This window comes from Chrysemys picta, chromosome 7, assembly GCF_011386835.1.
Source record: "Chrysemys picta bellii isolate R12L10 chromosome 7, ASM1138683v2, whole genome shotgun sequence".
NCBI classification, from domain to species: domain Eukaryota; kingdom Metazoa; phylum Chordata; order Testudines; family Emydidae; genus Chrysemys; species Chrysemys picta.
The window spans coordinates 61,298,580-61,319,407 of NC_088797.1; the positions used below are offsets into that span (position 1 = coordinate 61,298,580).

The following is a 20,828-nucleotide window of genomic DNA, read 5'->3' on the forward strand; positions in this document are numbered from 1 at the left end:
AGGCTCAGGTTATCTCATCGTGAGCACAGCAAGGTCCCCGGAACACTCACGACCACTCCCAGAGTTTCTTCCTAGGCACAGTTTTATTTTCCAAACAGAAAGGAAAACAACATGGGCATGTCCTCGGCTCCCTGGGGGTTTTCCCCTCTGCTTCTCTCAGTCCTTCCTGCGTAGGGCTCACTGCAATACTCTATTGACTGAGCACTGCCTCCCAGGGCTCTCTCCCAGAGGCCCTTTTCCTCACTGCCCCTCCTCCCAGGGGACTGTGGCAGCCTCTCCAAGGGAACTTACTGCTGTTCCTGCTCCCCCTTCCTTACTGACTGCCTGGCTTTTTATAGCCCCAGGTGCTTTTATAGCCCCACTTAATTGGCCAAACTGGAAGCATCTGTTCTAGACAGGGGAGCCAGACCCTAGGTCCTCAAGGAGCTAATAGAGGAGGTATCTGAGCCTCTAGCTATTATCTTTGGAAAATCATGGGAGACGGGAGAGATTCCAGAAGACTGGAAAAGGGCAAATTTAATGCCCATCTATAAAAAGGGAAATAAAAACAACCCAGGAAACTACAGACCAGTTAGTTTAACTTCTGTGCCAGGGAAGATAATGGAGCAAGTAATTAAGGAAATCATCTGCAAATACTTGGAAGGTGGTAAGGTGATAGGGAATAGTCAGCATGGATTTGTAAAGAACAAATCGTGTCAAACTAATCTGATAGCGTTCTTTGATAGGATAACAAGTCTTGTGGATAAGGGAGAAGCTGTGGATGTGGTATGCCTAGACTTTAGTAAGGCATTTGATACGGTCTCGCATGATATTCTTATCGATAAACTAGGCAAATACAATTTAGATGGGGCTACTATAAGGTGGGTGCATAACTGGCTGGATAACCGTACTCAGAGAGTTGTTATTAATGGTTCCCAATCCTGCTGGAAAGGCATAACAAGTGGGGTTCCGCAGGGGTCTGTTTTGGGACCGGTTCTGTTCAATATCTTCATTAACGACTTAGATATTGGCATAGAAAGTACGCTTATTAAGTTTGCGGATGATACCAAACTGGGAGGGATTGCAACTGCTTTGGAGGACAGGGTCATAATTCAAAATGATCTGGACAAATTGGAGAAATGGTCTGAGGTAACAGGATGAAGTTTAACAAAGACAAATGCAAAGTGCTCCACTTAGGAAGGAACAATCAGTTTCACACATACAGAATGGGAAGAGACTGTCTAGGAAGGAGTATGGCAGAAAGGGATCTAGGGGTTATAGTGGACCACAAACTAAATATGAGTCAACAGTGTGATGCTGTTGCAAAAAAAGCACACATGATTCTGGGATGTATTAACAGATGTGTTGTGAGCAAGACACGAGAAGTCATACTTTGCGCTGGTTAGGCCTCAGCTGGAGTATTGTGTCCAGTTCTGGGCACCGCATTTCAAGAAAGATGTGGAGAAATTGGAGAGGGTCCGGAGAAGAGCAACAAGAATGATTAAAGGTCTTGAGAACATGACCTATGAAGGAAGGCTGAAAGAATTGGGTTTGTTTAGTTTGGAAAAGAGAAGACTGAGAGGGGACATGATAGCAGTTTTCAGGTATCTAAAAGGGTGTCATAAGGAGGAAGGAGAAAACTTGTTCACCTTAGCCTCTAAGGATAGAACAAGAAGCAATGGGCTTAAACTGCATCAAGGGAGGTTTAGGTTGGACATTAGGAAAAAGTTCCTAACTGTCAGGGTGGTTAAACACTGGAATAAATTGCCTAGGGAGGTTGTGGAATCTCCATCTCTGGAGATATTTAAGAGTAGGTTAGTTAAATGTCTATCAGGGATGGTCTAGACAGTATTTGGTCCTGCCATGCGGGCAGGGGACTGGACTCGATGACCTCTCGAGGTCCCTTCCAGTCCTAGAATCTATGAATCTATTAATCTAGGTACAAAAGGAACACTGACAGGAAGGTTAGAAGCTGGCTTCACTACGGGGCAGAGTTAAGGTTGTTTGGGTGCTTTAATTATGCGTTTTCAGACTTTAAAATGTTTGACCTCCTTTTAAGTATCACCTTAATTCTGAATTTCCTGAGTTAGTAACAATTTGGTTTTTGATCACTACTATATTCTTTAATGTATTTTCATCCTTAAGTCACTGACATGTGCTCTGTGCCTTAATGAAGAGTTTTGTCTGGGAATGGAAGGAGGTTCTGATTATTCTGCTAGCTGAAAAGACAATATGGACATATCTATCATAGGTCCCTTTACCATACTGCCTGAGCACCTCACAGTCTTTACTGTATTATACTCACAGCATCCCAGTGTGGTAGAGCAGAGCTATTATTCCCATTATACAGTTGGGGAACTGAGGTGCAGAGAGACTAAGTGGCTTAGCCAAGCTCACACAGGAAGTCTGTAGCAAAGCAAAGGTATTGAACCCAGGTCTCCAGAGTTCCAGGTTAGCACCCTAACTATTGGACCACCTTTCCTCTCTCTCAGTATTTTATCAGGTGCTGTAGGTTTCGTGTAGACTGTGCCAGCATTCGTGGGAGTTGTATTTGCTGAACACTTGTGCTGAGAGGAATTCTAGTTACTAGTAACCAGGTGTCTTGTGGGATATTTTGGGGGAACTCTCTTTGTTTTGTATATGCAGCCGGGACCCAAGCACCCTGTCTGGAGCAAGGCACCGAGAAAGAGCTAACCTGTGTGATGCTGAAGATGGTTGCTGCCCTTGTCCTGGGATCTGTGAGGAACGCTGGTAAGAGAACATGTTTCAACTGTCACACCATCACCTCCGTGATACTTGGTATTAGATGGCTTGGGTACAGCATAATGAGCATCTGACTCCCTGTTTCTGTTTATGTTTTATTCAGAAATCATGTTGGATAGCCAGGAATGTAGCAATGGCCATATTGCATCAGGCCATTGGTCCATCCACTCTGCTCCCGTCTTCCAGCTGTGGCCAATACCTAATGCGTAAGAACATAAGAACAGCCATACTCAATCAGACCAATGGTCCATCTAGCCCAGTATCCTGCCTTCTGACAGTGGCCAATGTCAAATGCTTCAGAGGAAATTAACAGAACACTGCAGTTATTGAGTGATCCATCCTCTGTTGTCCAGTCCCAGCATCTAGCAGTCAGAGAATTAGGAACACCCAAAGCATGGGGTAGCATCTCTGACCATCTTGGCTAATAGCCATTGATGGACCTATCCTCCATGAACTTATCTAGTTCTTTTTTAAACCTTATTATACTTTTGGCCTTCACAACATCCTCTGACAACAAGTTCCAGAGGTTGACTGTGCATTGTGTGAAGAAGTACTTCCTTTTGTTTGTTTTAAACCTGCTGCCTATTATTTTCATTGGGTGACTCTGGTCCTTGTGTTACATGAAGGAGTAAATAACACTTCCTTATTCACTTTCTCTACACCAGTCATGATTTTATAGACCTCTATTATACCCCCCTCTTAGTTGTCTCTTTTCCAAGCTGAAAAGTCCCAGTCTTATTAATCTTTCCTCATATGGAAGCTGTTCCAAACAGCTAATCATTTTTGTTGCACTTTCCTGTACTTTTTCCAATTCCAGTGTATCTATTTTGAGATAGTGAGACTAGAACTGTGCTCAGTGTTCAAGATGTGGGTACACCATGGATTTATATAGTGGCATTATGATACTGTCTTACTATCTGTCCCTTTCCTAATGGTTCCTAGAATTCTGTTAGTTTTTTTGACTGCCGCTGCATGCTGAACAGATGTTTTCAGAGAACTATCCACAATGACTCCAAGATCTCTTTCTTGAGTGGTAAAAGCTAGTTTAGAACTCATCATTTTGTATTTATAATTGGGATTATGTTTTCCAATGTATACTACTTGGAATTTATCAACATTGAATTTCATCTGCCATTTTGTTGCCTAGTCATCCAGTTTTGTGAGATCACTTTATAACTCTTCACAGTCTGCTTTGGACTTAATTATCTTGAGTAATTTTGTATTGTATCCAAACTTTGCCACCTCACTGTTTACCCATTTTTCCAGATCATTTATGAATATATTGAACAGCACTGGTTCCAGTACATATTCTTGGGAGACACTTGTATCTATGTCTGCACTGTGAAAACTGTCCATTTATTCCTGCCCTTTATTTCCGGTCTTTTAACCAGTTACTGATTTATGAGAGGAACTTCCCTCTATTTCCATGACTGCTTATTTGGCTTAAGAGCCTTTGGTGAGGGACCTTGTCAAAGGCTCTCTGAAAATCCAAGTACACTATGTTCACTGGATCACCCTTGTCCACATATTTCTTTACCCTCACAAAGGATTCTAATAGATTGGTGAGGCATGATTTGCCTTTACAAAAGTCATGTTGACTCTTCCTCAAGAAATTGTGTTAATCTATGTATCTGATAAATCTGTTCTTTACTATAGTTTCAACCAATTTGTCTGGTTCTGAAATTAGGCTAACTGGCCTCTAATTGCCAGAATCGCCTCTGGAGCCTTTTAAAAAAATCCACATTACAATAGTTATCCTCCAGTCATCTGGTACAGACACTGATTTAAGTGCTACATTATATACAAGTTAGTAGTTCTGTAATTTCACATTTGAGGCCCTTCAGAACTCTTGGGTGAATACCATCTGGTCCTGGTGACTCACTACTGTTTAGTTTATCAATTTCTTCCAAAATCTCCTCTTCTGACACCTCAATCTGGGACAGTTCTTCAGATATGTCACCTAAAGGGAATGGCTCAGGTATGGGAACCTCCCTCACATCCTCTTCAGTGAAGACGGATGCAAACAATTCATTTAGCTTCTCCACAATGTCCTTGTCTTCCTTGAGTGCTCCTTTAGCACCTTGAGCCTCCAGTGGCCCCACTGATTGTTTGGCAGGCTTCCTGATTCTGATGTACTTAATTTTTTTTTTTTTGCTGTTTAGTTTTTTGTCTTTTGCTAGTTGCTTTTCAAATTCTTTTTTGGCCTGCCTGATTATACTTTCACACTTGACTTCCCGGAGTTTATGCTCCTTTGTTTTCCTCAGTAGGATTTGACTTCCAATTTTAAAGGATGCCTTTTTGCCTCTAACCACTTCTTTTATTCGGTTGTCCAGCCATGGTGACATTTTTTTTATCCTCTTACAATTTTTTTTAAATTTGGGATATACATTTAATGTGAACCTCTATGATGGTGTTTTTAAAAAGTTTCCATGCAGCTTGCCAGCATTTCATTCTTGTGAATGTTCCTTTTAATTTTCCTTTAACTAGCTTCCTCATTTTTGTAAAGTTCCCCTTTTTGAACTTAAATGCTACTGTGGTGGGGGCTTCTTTGGTATCCCCCCTCCCAAGGATGTTAAATTTCATTACATTATTACATACTTCAGAGCAGCAGCATGAAAACCCCCATAATCCACTAGGCCAAGAGGAAAACTTCCTCTTCATTTTAAAGATTCGTTTCCTTTTGAGTTTCTCTTAATAGTTCAGACATTGTTACAACATGTTTAATTATATTACAGTAGTGCTTGCATGCCCCAGCTGAGATCTGGGCCCCATTGTGCTAGGTACTGTACAAACACTGAGCAATAGGCCCTGCCTGTAAAATCTTGGTCTAAATAGGCAAATCAGTCAAAGGATGGGAGGAGAAACTGAGGCACAGAGAGATTAAGTGACCTGCCTAAAGTCACCAATCAGCTGAGTCAGGAATAGAACCCAGGTCTCCTGAGTCCTAGTCTAGTGCTCTATTCACTAGATGCCAAGAAGGAAATATTTTAAAGACATACATATCTTGTATGAGTGAGCCCCTCCCCCAATAATCCCTAATTTGTCCCTAGTCACCTACTCTGTAGTGATACCTGGGATGATTTATACAATGACTTAGTTGTAGACTGGGGAAAATAACACAGCCATCCATTCTACTGGATTTTCTTACATGGTACCTGTTTCCAGGTATCTACATATCCACTTAGACACTAGACCGGCTATGTGCTGGCACTACTAACTGATTTGTGCACACAAACTGGATACTTGCACACACACACACTAGGTGTGTGCAATTAGAGCCTTGTGATAGTGCACAGTTGACATGGAAAATTTGTCTTTGTGTTCAAAACCATAATGTGATTGGACATTAATTGGTGCCCATATAAGTGAGCATGGTTTAACTAACAAATGGCATCTGATTGATTCCAGTTGTTATAAAAGATTATGGGATGGTACCGTACATCAAGATATTTCTGGATGATGAGTGCTACCGAAGTGACACCCTCTGTATCTTGGAGCAGCTATCAGTCATCAACACCGAAGAGTACATGAGCATAATTATTGGGGCCCTCTGCTCTTCCACTCAAGGGGAGCTGTACCTGAAACTGGACCTGCTGAAGGTGATTAACATTGCTTCCCATTTGCTTCGTCGTCTGCTCTGAATATGTGTGGTTTAGATGACTGGTGGCTCCCAACCTAATTACTAGCAGGAAAGTGAAATCAAATGCAGGGGCAGAGTTAAGGTTGTTTGGGTGCTAGTCACTGAATGTTTTAATCATTGGTGTGTGAACAGCCACTCCCTAATGTCTTGCAAAATGCTTTAGAGAGTTAAAATAGATGGATAACAGAGAAATAACAGCTACAGAATTGCAGTTTACATACTATTGAGTACAGTTACGGCAGAAGGAGAACATAAGAACATAAGAAAGGCCTTACCGGGTCAGACCAAAGGTCCATCTAGCCCAGTATCCTGTCAACTGACAGTGGCCAATGCCAGGTGCCCCAGAGGGAGTGAACCTAACAGGCAATGATCAAGTGATCTCTCTCCTGCCATCCATCTCCACCCTCTGACAGACAGAGGCTAGGGACACCATTCCTTACCCGTCCTGGCTAATAGCCATTAATGGATTTAACCACCATGAATTTATCCAGTTCTCTTTTAAACTCTGTTATAGTCCTAGCCTTCACAACCTCCTTAGGTAAGGAGTTCCACAAGTTGACTGTGCGCTGCGTGAAGAAGAACTTCCTTTTATTTGTTTTAAACCTGCTGCCTATTAATTTCATTGAGTACAGCTAGGAGAAAAGAGAGACAGATGGGAGAGGAAGCTGAGATTTACAAAGAGGAAGTGAGAGAAAGTAGAAGAGGGTAAAGGTAGCCGCTGAGTTGGGTGTGGGGATGAAACAAATGGCTTGATTCAGGTTTCATTTGCAGAGGTGTAACTCCATTGACCTCAATGAGGTCATCGCTCACATATACCAGTGTAAATCAGAAAAGGATCTGGTTTCAGTTGGAGAGAAGGTGATAAAGGGGATGGAAAGAAATGTACTCATATTCTCTAATGCATTCTTAGAGGGCCTGATAAAAAATCCAGTAAAGTAAATGGAAAGAATCCCAATGATTTACTCTAGATTAGGCCCTTGGTTGGCAAACTAGAAAGCAGCAGCATTGTGAGCATTAATCTGGGATTGCATTCCACACTCATTAGCTGGCTTTATTTGAAGTCCCCTCTTAGCTGCTAATGCAGCAGTTAGTCTTTGTAGTACAGTAACTGTGCTCATTAAAACAATCTGACAAACCAGGGGACATAGCCCATTGCTCTGACCTGAGCAAACAAACTTTTGCTGTAGTTTGTGGAGAAGTTAAGTGCAGCTCCCGAACTGATATGAGAACAAATGCAGCTTTGATGTCTAATTCTGACAAATGATAACCGTGTTAAAACATAATGTAAGCAAATGAATTTCTTATCTGTGCCCTTTGGGACTGTGATTGTGTTATGCACAAATTCAGATTGATTTGCTAATATATATTTAGCTGTTAAACTGTGAGCCCAAATGTGATTAGCTCTCCCGTATTCCAGAGTGGCATGTGGACAATTATGAGGAATAACAAATAATGGAATGTGAAATAAATTCTGTTAGCTATAACTGAGTTAGGGGTTTCCAGCAGGCATCCAGTTGTATAGATTCAAGACAGAGGAATACTAACTCATAGGCGATTAAATTGTAACCGAGTTAGAGCCGGAGAAAATGTTGTTACTGCTGACCTTTCCTGAAATGTGTCAAAGCCATCCTGATAACTTCAACTCCAACTTATTAAATTTACTCCCTGTTCAGGAGTCTCTGCCTGGTTTGATACATTATCATGCGAAATTGAATGACAGTAATAAAGTCCCCCTTCCTACAGTTCTGGCAAGCCCTTTCTCATAGTAATAGCTCCTGTTATAGAGAGATATTTATGATAGAAATGCTTCTCTTCAGTGGATTTGGAATTAAGCCTCTCATTCGACTTGAGAGGCTTTTCTGTATGACTCTCAGCCAACATAAGGTTTAGTGCTCTTCGAAGTAGCAAGAGACAAACCCAAATCCCAAGTGTGTTACCCCTGTTTATCTCTTGTGGCTTCTGCATTTAATAAATTGCACAAGGAGGAAAAGTTAGGGATGGGTTAGATGCAAATATACTGGGCCTCATTCTTCTTTCATGGATTTTTACACTCAGATTATTCCAGGGTAAGTGAGGCCCGAATCAGGTCCAAAGTATCTCTGACTTACAGTGGAATGGTTTAGGTTTTAAATACATGCAGTGATACATAGCACTCATTTATAGCCTGATAAAAAGTTCATTGAAATCACTGAAAGATTCCTACTGACATGTGTGGCCTTTGGATCAGACCCTCAGTGCTTTTTGTCTCCAAAATGCTGTACAAGCATTAACTAAGTTTGTCCCTAGGAGACAGGAAACTGTTATTGCTAGTTTAGTGCTAGAAGAACCTACTCTCTGCAATATCTTTTGGACCCTGTTATGTTGCTGGTTTTGAGCAGAATGGGTTCTGGTTAACACCTGATGAGACATTATGGCTCTGTATGGTCACTCTATCCGTGCCAATTGAATGTGGAATATTTTTCAATACATTGGTTGTAGCCGTTGGTAGACTCTGTTGGAAAAGTCCCATCAGCCTCTAGGAGTTTTGCTTAAACTATTTTAAAATAATCTCTGCTCTAAGGTATGTGGAATGCTTCGGGCTGGTTTAAGGCCTAGGCACTGTGGGCCCACGTGTATAGCCTTTCTCCTTGAGTGAGGAGATTACGCTGAAATCTCAGCTCTCACTTTAGACAAAGTAGGTTTCTAGCCCTCCTGGTTATGAAGAAAAGCTCACAACCATGAGCAATGTCTCTGCTGTGGTGAGCTCTGCCTGCATCTGCAGACAACCTGAAGTGATAGCTCAGAGATGGGGTGAACTGCCTTATGCATCTCTGTTGGGTATTCACTCCAAGCCCCACTGCTCTGGGGCACCTTGCCAACCCTCCCCACCTCATCAGGGGGTCTTTATGAGTCAGGAGGTGATGTGTGCAGCTGCCCCCCTCAGTAAAACAGATATACTCTGGCTGCAGGGGCAAGCAGTGGGGGCACCTCTTCCAGTCCTGTTGACCTAGAGTTCCCTGTAAGAGCAGTATGAAGTCTCCCTTCCCCTGGAAGTTGGCTACTCCTGGTCTCTGCTTTGGCCAAACAGGGTAGCAACAGGCAGTGTTTAGGACTGGAATTTTGCCCGCTGGCTTGGAGCCTTGTAAGCACCATCCCCGAGTCGCAGGGCTGGCTGCATAGATGGCTTCGGAAAACATGTTAAATTCGCTGATGTTTGAGGTGGTTGAAAAACAGGCAAGAAAGTTTTGCAAAAATGTCATTCCTCCTCTCCCCCGCATTTTTGATCAACAATTGAAATGTCAGTGAAATCAAAATTCTGAGAGCATTGTCTAGTCCAACTTGAGGTTAAACGCTTGCTTGTCTCCCTTCTCTCTGATGCCGCAGTCTCTCCTGAGGATCCTGGAGAACCCCAAGTGCCATTCGGCTTTCAGAACATGCAGTGGATTCAATGGACTCCTGTCCCTTCTCTCTGACATGGAAGGTGCGTTGCAGGACCCGCCGTCAGGGGCGTGGGCAGCTACGGGGCACAGCCTCATCCTGGAGCTTGTTTTGTACACGCTTCAGGGGATAGCCGCTGCTCTGCACCTGGACCCCATCAACAGTGACTTCTTCCAAAGGAATGGTTTCTTTGAGAAGCTGGCGGAGGATCTCGGCTCACTCGGCTGCTTCTGGATACAGGAGAGGCAGCAAGTCCCCGTGCAGCTTGAGAAAGGAAGGACGTTTGCAGAGTTCTTGAATGCAGCCTTGTACTCGTCAGAACCTTTCCCAGCATGGCTCAAGAGCTGCATACGGATTCTGAGTTTCCTTGACCATATGATCAAAGGGACCCTGCATCTGGACAGCTGCTTCCTGGAGATAAAGCCTGCTGCAGAAGAACCACCATGGGATGTTCAGAAGGGACGACTAGATCAACAGGAGGAGCATGGTACTAGCTTCAAACCACTGGAGAATAAATTAGCTGCCTCCGACTACAGGGCATGGGCAGACCCTGAAGACAGGTAGGTCTTTGATTCTTTATTATAGAAAGACCCCAGCATCCAAGAGCAGTAATACTTGGGTGTTTTCTGGTGTCACTGAGGAGCCAACAGTATTTTACATGTAGTAGTGAAATAAGCCTGACAAAGCCCCCCCATTTTACAGGGAGAGTGGTCATAAACCCAGGCCCAGAGATGGTGTGACTTGCCCCAGGTCACACACTGAGTCAGTGAGAGGGTCAGGAATCAAGCTGAGGAGTCCACACTCCCAGGCCTGTGCTCTAGCAGGCAGACAATGACACTTTATAAAAGGTGAATGACTGCAAACATTGCAGCATAAATGTCAGTGTTTGACTTCAGAGGGACAAAGTAGGGACAAGCTTGTCTCTTTTGCCAACAGAGGTTGGCCCAATAAAAGATATGTCCTCATCCACCTTGCCTCTGTAATATCCTGGGACCAAGAGGGCTACAGAACTGCACACAATTGTTTGGTTCAGTGGGACAAGGGGCTATGAGAGCTTTTTGGCTTATCCCTGGGGTCTGGATTATATACTGGGTGAGCTTTCAGAGTGATCCTGTCTCTTTGATCAAGTACCAGAGAGAGGCTATAGGTCACTGGAATTTGAAAACTATTTTTTAGCCTCTGCTCAAAACCACCCAAATCAATATTGGCTCCTGCAATGGGATAGAAGATTGCTTCCAGTCACTGGGTGCAATGTAAATAGGCCTAAATCACTATTTATTTCAAATGCCCTGTACTGGAAAAATGAAGAAGGAAGCAGCCATGCTGTCTGCCTCATTATATATATCAAGGCAAGAAGGTCAGGGAAGACATTCAGGGAAGGCTGGGAGATTTCCGCAGCACTTGGAAGGTCAGTTCTGGGTATCTTTTATTAAGTAGTGCCTTCCTGCAACGTTTACATTTCTTCCCTTAAGAGACAGGGGAAATCTCTGGCAGTTTTCTGTGTCCCTGGCTGCAGCTCGGGTCCCCCTGTGCTCTTACATATTGTCGTCAGATGCTCCCGGTGTGGTGCTCTGCTTTGTTCAATGTTGATATCAATCGGCTGCGTGCGTGTGTTCCCTCTGTGTGCTGCCCCAGCTCTGCGCAGATAGCTGACACAGCAGACCCCGAGAGAACCCCCAATGACCACAGACTCTAGTAAGGTATGAAGGCACATCGGCCAGGTTTATTGTCGAAGAGAAACACAGTCTGCAGCTTTCCTTGGCAAACGAAGTCCAAGATGCTGCTAAGGTGTGGCTAGCCAGTACTTATGTGCTCCCTGACAATGGACTCAGCTCAGTCAGTGGGGGGACTTTCCACTGCCCCCTAGGCTGGACAAAGATATCCACTCAGGGATGCATTCTTATACACAGATATGAACAAGTTACACATCACTCCTGACGTATTGAGATGCAACCCCCCAACGCAGCAAGGTACAACCCCTCTATGTAGCAAGGTGCCGCCTCTCACCTTGTACATGTTGGTTCAAACAAAACAACACTATCCATCCTATTCCCCTTTTGGCCCTGTCATTGGGATGGGTCAGCCTGTTCTTTGTTGTGTGTGGAATGTACAAGTATGCGAATGTTCTGATATCTGGTGTCCAGTACCTTTTAGGTATGTCTCTTTTTGCAGCATCAGCCCTTTCCTTGCCAGCTTCTGTGAGCAGGGCCTGCCTCTGGCTCACAGCTTAACTTTGCTTTATGTTAGCAAAGTCTTGACCATTACTTTAGTTCAGGCCTTAGGCCTCATACTGGGCCTCTGATACCAATGTTTATATCTCAGGGCCTCCTCTTACTATACATACTATCCACTGTATTTCTGCTTGGAGCTAGAATCCAAGCGGCAAGGGATTACAGAGCTGACCATGTCACCATGGAGGCATCTCCAGCTATCTTTAAATAAGGAAAATGACTAAGTCGCATTTAAAGGCCGAACCTTGACGTCCTGTCTCATAGGAAATGCTTGTTGAAGTTAATAGGAATCTTGGTCGAGTAAATGCTAAATGCAAACTGGGTTAGCACCTCAGCATTTGGCCCTCCGTGATTCATCTGTGCATTATCTGAAGCCATGTGAAAAAATCCTTGTAGTTTTCCTTGGCCAGCTGTCAGAATGGCTTCAAAGCAGATCACAAGAGATGCTTACTGAATGCCCTGCTTCTCCACTGGGGATGGCTAGCTAGTTCAGATGAAATGCTGTGGCAAATATGCACATTCACTAGTGTTCTTCCCCTGGCCCAGGAGAAACTTGGAGGGACCTGGGTCAGTAGGCAGGGGGCTTGCTCAGGCTGGGCAGCGGGCTGAGCTGGGGCAGAGGCTGGGTGAGAAGCGGAGAGCCAAGCAGGGACTGGCAGCAGCAGGGGACAGGAGGAGTGACTGGCAACCAGGAGGCATGAGGTAACAGCTCTGGCTGGATGACAGCAGGACAATGGACAGTCCCCCGTCCCCCGCCCTGATATCACAGATGACATATTTTTCCCAATGAGACCCACCAGCCTGTACTTAGGTTCCCTTATGAGAGTGAAGGACTAGAATGCTTACTCCAGGATACTAGGCCTGAGAAGTGCCCCAGGGCAAAGCCCTACTTGGACCCCTCTCTAGTACTGCCTCCCAGGGACTGAGTCAGGAACTATGGGGTTGTATTATGGGATTCAGGCTGGATCAGTCAGATACAAGTGGCCTCTGATTTTGGGTGCCTCAGCTTTTTGAGCCCCGTTGTGCCCTGAGGGGATGACGCCTGGAGACATAAGCAGACCCATGTTAACCAGAGGCATCAGCAGAGGAGGGAGCTGAGCTCAGCAGCCAGGAGGCTTGCAAAGAGCATGGGGAAGCTTTCACTGCCACTGCCTAGGCCTCAGAATTGAATGCTCTGCAAATAGACATGGGAAATCCAGTGCACACGGTTGGCTTTCCTGATAACCTGCAGCTTCCCCTTAGCTGCTTCTCCCTCTTCACACTTCCCCCTGTGAGAGGCTGCAGCCCCCGGTGCTCTACTAGGCCGGGCAGGTCTATAGTGGCCGGACCGGCTCCAGCTTTTTTGCCGCCCCAAGCAGTGGGGGGGGGGAAAAAAAAGAGAGAGAAAAAAGAAAAACCCGATTGAGTTGCCGCCGAAGAGGAAGAGAGGGACTGAGGGACCCGCCGCTGAATTGCCGCCGCAGACCGGGATGTGCCGCCCCAATAACAGATGGAGTGCCGTCCCTTTCTATTGGCCGCCCCAGGCACCTGCTTCCTTAACTGGTGCCTGGAGCTGGCCCTGTATAGTGGGAACCAATGTGCAACAATCATGCGTGGCCCCAACCTGCAGGCGAGTACTGAAAAGTTAGTGAAAAGTAGGTGCCTGGGGAAAGGAGGGGATGAAGTCCAAGGGCTTGGTGACTTGTGCAGTCACTTCCCTGTGTGCCCAGTGGGTGTGAAATCCTGCTATTCTGATCTGGTAGTACTTCATGCCTGCTTTGCCCTACTGTAAATGATTATACAGGGTGCAGGGCCATGCAGGATTGGGCTCTTCAATCTCATCGGAAGTGCAGCCTCTTTGAGTGAGGACAAACTCCTTTGAAACCACTCCCCAGTTCCATCCACTGGCTATGGCCTGTGAGAAGATGAGGGGGGTTTCTGGCTCCAGTGCAAATGCCTAAAGTGATTTGTATGACAGACGGGCGCTCTCCCTCTTGCATTCCTGTGATTAGAAAGAATATTTTGCTGCAAGCTGTTTTAATGGAGGCTGATCTCTGGGAACCAGATTGCCCCCTGCTGCAGAATGGCGGCAGCAACTGCCTTTCCATAGACTCACTGTGCTTAATGGCTCTTCAGCTTCAACAGGGCAGCTCGCTTTTGTCCCCAGCACCCCCTCTGTATTAGTTTTAAATAGCGGCGCCTCCCGATTGGATTTGGGATCAACAATGTGATGGCACCGGATGGTCTCGGTCAGGGCCATGCAGTGGAGAGAGGGAGACAGGGCCTTTCACAGGATAGTAGTGGGGAGGGAGCTGTGGCCTATTGGAGTATGGCAGGCAGGGAGATGGGGCCTTTTGGAAGATCATTGGGGAGAGAGGAGATGGCCTGAGGCCTATTGGAAGATCATGGGGGAGGTAGGTAGGTGTTGTACTGAAATTGCTCTGAAAGACCTAAAGAGTTAAAGGTGTTTATAAACCCTTTCACTGTCCAAGGTTAAACAGTGATAGGCAGGTAGGGTTATCAAGTTTGGTGGAAGCATTCTTGGCGGTTTTATCCCGTGACATAATCTTTAATTAAAGATTAATCTTTAATTCCTGGAGACTCCAGGGCAACCCTACGGTTCGGGGTTGTTTTTAAACAGAGTGCTTGATTTTCCTTGTTTACGTGGCAAACACCCAAAAAGCTTTCATTCAGATTGAAACTTTATTGATTTAACACATGAAGTTGAAACTTTGGTGAGTGGTTGTGCAAAACAAACGTAGTCAGACCTTCTCAAAATCTGTTTCCTTTTGGAGTCAGAATATCAGAGTCTTTTATTTTCAGAACAACTTTCCCTTGATGAAAAGCAAAGGGTTAATTTTATTCCACCCTGTTGTGTAGAGGACATTCACTTATCCTGCTCTTAACAAGCAGACAAACCCAAGGAGAAGGAGAGACAGGATAGAAAAGATGGGAGAAATACGGCTTGTGTTGATGTTTTTGGAACTCTGGACCCCTGGTTAGTTATGAGTGGATGCTTTGGCTGGCAAGTTCACCATGACACCTGCAGCTTTCAACCCTGGTTAGTTACGGTCTGGTTGGATTCTTTCTCCTTAGACGAGGCAGGTTTGGATGAACACAGAATAGTTGACTTCAGGATTCGATGAAAAGCCAAGAGAGTGAGAGAGGATAGGAGGAAAGAAACAGCTGGGTGAGAAAGTCACACAACAAGGGAAGGGAATATAATATAGGATCTCAGGCACTGTTCCCTCTAAGCTGTGCATGTGTGCGCGCACACACAGATCCTAAACACCGTGCACACGGCGAAACACTGCACGCAGAAAAATTTGCACAGAAGCACAAAAATTTGCACAGAAGACATTTTTTGTGCACACAGCCTGTCAAAAATTAGAGGGAACATTGATCTCAGGAGCCTTTGTGGTGCTGGTAATTCGATCTCCCCACTGATGGGCTGAGGAGTGGATGTCCTAATGTGATGACTTTCAGCACTCACAGGTGAAAACAAAGTTCATTAAGCAAGAGCAAGGCCAGCCGGCTTCCTGTCAGGAAGAAAGTCCCTTAGAAGGGTCGAGATGAGTTTCAGTGCTGGCAGGTCGGGGGACGAGCTGGGGGGGCAGGAGGGGAGGGGAGATGAATCCTTTTTTTTTACCCTTCAAAGTCTCTTCTTAAGAACCCCAAAAAGGAGTAAAAGGGGTGGAATATTATGTCCTCATTATTTTGTCCACCAATTAAAACCATTTCCATAAGGCCCGGCTTGGCATAATAACTTTGTTCCCAAATTTTATTTTTTTTACCAGATATGATCTCACCACAGTGCTTGACTTATATCAGTAGCCGTTTTCATTGGACTTGTACAGTTTCTCCATCTGGTTTTGTTGCACCTATTACAATAGTCATTTACTGAAAATAACTTGACCTATTTTTCATGGTTATTGTAACATCTTATGAACGTTCATGTACTTTTTACAGCTGAGCTTAGGGTAACTTTGTAAGTCCAATAATCACAACAGGTCTCTTGGATGATCGTGGGGAACGAAGGGGGTGGGGCCCATAGGAAGATCATGGGGAGTGGGGGTTGTATGCAGACCTTGAATGTGCAGTTCAGGGATAGGCAGAGATTCAAACTGGTTCTTCTTTGTGCTCTAGCCCATCCATAATTATGGCACTGGCTGGGCACTTGGACGGCATTGTCAACCCAAAGCATTCAGAAATCATAAGTCAGCCTCTAAAAATCGAGAGGCTTAACATTTTTAAAAATCATGAATTTGGCTCTTTTTATTTACCTCCTAGTGTTTGAGCCTAACAGGGGCTGGTTTTCCAGATTTTCTCTGCAACCATGAGGGCTAGAAACGTCTTTCTTTTTTAAATGAAAGCTGAGTTTCTCATGTAATCACAAGACTCCAGGAGCTGGGGCTTTAAGAAAGGCACCACATATTGATAGAATGGTGATAGCTGGTGACACTGCTTGATGTCTCTTCTGCAGTTTGCTGACGTGTTCGGTGTCATAACATCCCCAAACACAAGGGGCTCACTTTCTCCCTGGTGTAACGAATTCCCTTGATTTCAACAGCCTTATGCAGCAGATGAATTTGGCTGAACAAACACCGCTAAAGAGTGAAAACTACAAATAATGGAATCCAGGCCCCATTGAATTTAACAGGAGTTTTGCCCTTGATGTCAGTGGGGCCAGGATTTCACCCAAACTTTGTGTTTGTTTAAAAAAAACATGCCTCCTTGCTTGTTTAGCCATCAAACATCGGAGCCACATTCCTCCTTGGTGTAGATGTGAAATCAGTGGAATTGCAGCCATTTGCACTGGAGCTGAATTTGACTCATTAAGCTTAAAGAATAACAAACAAGTAATTTTTTTCTGCAAGCACTATTTAATAAGACAGTATTTGCCTTGAGGGTGCAGTAATAGTCATTGGTCACTGTGGGGCAGTGTCCCACGTTAGTCACTTTGCACTGATCTGTTAGCATTGGCTCCTGGAAATGGCAAACAGGTGTTTATTACAGACATTATTCTCTTTTAGTTTCATTATAAAGGCCTTTTTTATTCCTATCCTGTTATTTATTCTTCCTGTTTTACACAGTGTGATAGTGCTTGCTGTTTTATTTTTCACATCCAATTAGCACTGTCAGACACTATCTGAGTTTCCTTCACCAGGATCTATTGGAAAGAACAGTGTATCTGATAATACCGTACAGCCCACATCTTTCAGCTGGCTGGAGCTTTGGTTCAGCTAGAAATTTGTGTGCTTCTCCAAACATCCTGAGCCTGCAAAGCCTGAGCTAGAAATCTCATGAAAAAGCAGCTCTCTCATCACGTTACCAGAATGTCCTTCTTCTAGCCATTAACGTGGTGTGAGCAGACTTCCCTGTGGATTTTGATGCTTCATTTTCCTCTCCCTGAATGGGCAGAGGCATGTGGCAAAAATGAAAAATGGTGGAGAAAAGTAAATAACCACAAACTCTTTCTCCCCCTCTAGGCAGGTTCTGAGTTGGTTTGATGTTTGGGGAAGGGTTTGGTTGCACAGGAAGCCATTCTGATTTTATTCACACTCTGTACCTTCCCCACTTGCTGCTCTTGGTTTGGGGAATCCTAGAGATCTTGCTCAGTGCTGGATCCTAGGTTGTGATCTTGGATCTCAAGTAACAGAGAATGTGGCACTGGCTCTGGAGGCGTCAGAGACTTTTTGCAGTTTACTCTTTATGGAGCAAATTCTTCAAGTCAGAGTCATTTGAAAAATGGCTCTACACACCTGGGTGTCTTTAGGGTCATGATCCACAAAGTCAGATTTGAGCTTTGGTTGTACCTTTCGGGTGCATCTTGGTGGTGTTTCTGTTTCTGGCTGTCACAGGTTGCTGGTCCATTGGTTTACTTTTAGCACCTGAATCTGGTCAATGCAAGCAATGAACAATGCGGTTGTCCACTGGGGAACTGGCTCACCGTGTGTGACCTTGTCAGCAATGCTGTTACAGTCTCTCCTCATCTGTTTCCTGCAGGTTGGAAGGGGGAAACTGTGCCATTATACATCCAGGTGCTGTCTGTGTCATGGTGAGGCTGCTTCCAAAGCTCTACAAGGAGGAACACCCTGAGGTAAATCTCCATCTAGATGGTGCTTTGAGCCGTCTTTCCTCCACCCCTTTGACCTGGCCCATGCTGTAAGTACCATTCACTCCTGTACACCAGCATCACTGAAATCAGTCCAGATAACTAACAGAGAAATAGCCCATCGTTCATTGTGCTCATCAGGGCAAGAAGAATAGAAGAGCTCTTTTTCAAGGGATTAATGGGGCTTTACATTTAGGAAAGTGGTGCCCTGTGGGTTGATAAAAACTTGCATTTATATTGCACCATTCACATTAAAGGATCTCTCACATCGGCTAGACTGTGCCATTGGGTTTTGATCTGGTGCAGAACACAGCCCCTGCTGCTCTCTGGATACTCCCTGCAGTAAATAAGAGGGTGGCTGGGTGGAGCCTTAGTTCTATTCCCTCTACTAGCTAGCCAGAATATCTGATCAGGTGCAAGAGGATGGGGGAATAACCTGCACCCTCTGGTCAGCAACAATTTATTTCCCTCCCAGAGCAAGAATGGAGACAGGGAGGGATCGGTCCCTCTGTGTCCCCAGTGCCAATTGTAAAATGGGGCTGGTTATGCTCGAGGATTACTTCAGTCACCACTAAAATGCAGCCACCTCTGTGGCGGCATATAGCTGCTGTTTAACAGAGGCACAGCAGCTTACAGAACAGTTTAGTACAGGAAGAACATCAAATCTGTTGGTAAATGCAGGGGGGATTGAGGTAGAGTTGGAAGAAGGCACCCACTTTGTCCAGGACAGCTGGGGCTAATAACTCTGCTTTTCAGATGAGTGGGTCTCTAACTGCCATCAAATGAACAATGATCAGAGACCCGGCTCTTGTCCAATTTGGATTGTAAACAGCCCGGTGTGTTCAGGAGCGTGTGGATTCATGCTCTTTCTTTAGCCGGTGCAAACAAAGCCACAAATTTCAAAGAAGGGGGCAAGGGACAGGGGTTGGTTAAAGCAGGAGGGACTTCCGATTTGCATTGGACTTCAGGGTTACATCTCACCCAAAAGCATCCCCTCCTGAATTAATCCTTTCTTATCTTTTATAGCCCCCATCACTGGACTATTTTAGCTTCAATGTAGCTAATGTATTCACTCTCACACCCCCTGTGTGGTAGGGAAGTGCTGTTATCCCCATTTGACAGATTGGGAAATTGAGTCACCGGGAGTAAGTGACAAGGTCATAGGTCAAACTTAAAATCTGTGGCAGAGCATGAATAGAACCCATGTCTCCTGTATCCAATGGTAGTGCCCTCACCACTGGCCTCTCCTTCCTCTCTTTCTGCAACACCCATCCAACTACTGGCTGTCTTTGACTGTTTTGTTCACAAGACTGATGTGATTGCAGTGTGGAAGTTTAATGGAGAGGGTGGCAGACAGAGATGGGCAAGAAGGTTTTTGGATAATGCCTCTTTGTGGAGCTGAGGTCAGCTGTGTTACAAGGCCATATTCAAAACTCCAGGACTTCCTGGGTTAGGCTGAGGGGAAATACAGCAAGATCTGCCTCTGCTGTAGAATTCTGGAATTCTTGCTGCCATCCTGCCAGGAGCCAGGGAGTGCAGAATCACATGGTGGGAGGGGGAAAAATGGAAGGGCACCATTCCATGGCCCAGGAAAGGGCTGGGTGTGATTCAGCTGAGTCTGGGACAACAGACTTGGATCTTATCTTCTCCAAACACCTTTACCAAGTTCTACTAGCAAAGTACCACACAGTTATCTCCCTGTTCTTCCTCCTTTTGAGGCGAATCAATTTCCTCCAGGCACATCTGATCTGTAGTGGCCTTGGATTGAGTCCTGAGGGTGGATTTTCCAAAGAGCTCAGGGCCTGGTTTTCAGGATCTCAGCACCCACTGAGCTCAATTCTCTGGACTGTCTGGCTCCAACAGTGGGTGCTGAATGCTTCTGAGCCACTAGTTCCTAATATAAAGGGGCGGGCGCTTACAGGCCAGGGCTCCACTGTGCTACCATAATACAAATAATATATAATAATAGCAATTGTTATTAGTTGGAGGAGTTGAGATCTCAGGTCCTCGCCCGGTTGGTCATTAATTGCTAAGAAGTATCTATCTTGGTGGGTGTCGATGCTGCTGCTTTAAAAGCATGTGACTGTTTTCAGTTAAGAACATATAAAGGGCGGAATTAAGGGCCTGATCTAGCAAAGTGGGCTGCATATATGGACAGCTGCTCTGCCACTGACTTCACAGGTTCGGGGTGTGTGAGAGAGAGAGAGAGAGTAAGGGCCTATGGTATGGGGATCTCTTTGCAGGCTCCCTAGGGGGATTGTGCTGGGAAAAGGAAAACGGTGTGGCACTCCTGTGCGTGCCCCAGGAGGCATGTCTGTTTCATGCAAACGACATGGACTCTTTAATAAAGCACTTATTTACAGAGGTGCTGCAACTTGGCATTCCAGCCATGTGCACACAGACTGATCTCCTGGTGCTAACTACAAACGCTTCCCTCCTGCAGCCTCTCACTTGCCACTGTCTGCAGATGCCAGTGGTGGGCATAGTGCTCTGGGGGCAGTATGCGCACTAGTGACCACTGTGAGCTCTGCTCCATGGATTGGGCTAAAATTCTCTCACTCATTGGCTAGCACACAGCAGAAACCAGGGAGGTGCTTTTCTCAATCCAGATATGCCCCATCTGGGTAGGTACTCCCTACTCCGCATCATGCTCCTAGGACCCAAGAGCCCACATGAGAGGGAATGGGCTTCCCGCACCTCACCC

At 45.2% G+C, this 20,828-nt stretch overlaps 1 protein-coding gene across 2 annotated transcripts in view; it reads left to right on the forward strand.

Moving 5' to 3' along the window:
* The window catches only part of WDFY4 (WDFY family member 4), a 253,577-nt gene that overhangs the window by 57,439 nt on the left and 175,310 nt on the right, over positions 1 to 20,828 (forward strand). For both annotated transcript variants that reach the window (XM_005307318.4, XM_042856108.2), the window contains exons 10-13: positions 2,626 to 2,730; positions 6,151 to 6,341; positions 9,746 to 10,359; positions 18,016 to 18,109. In XM_005307318.4, coding sequence (XP_005307375.2) covers positions 2,626 to 2,730; positions 6,151 to 6,341; positions 9,746 to 10,359; positions 18,016 to 18,109 — 1,004 coding nt within the window. The remainder of the gene's footprint in view (positions 1 to 2,625; positions 2,731 to 6,150; positions 6,342 to 9,745; positions 10,360 to 18,015; positions 18,110 to 20,828) is intronic.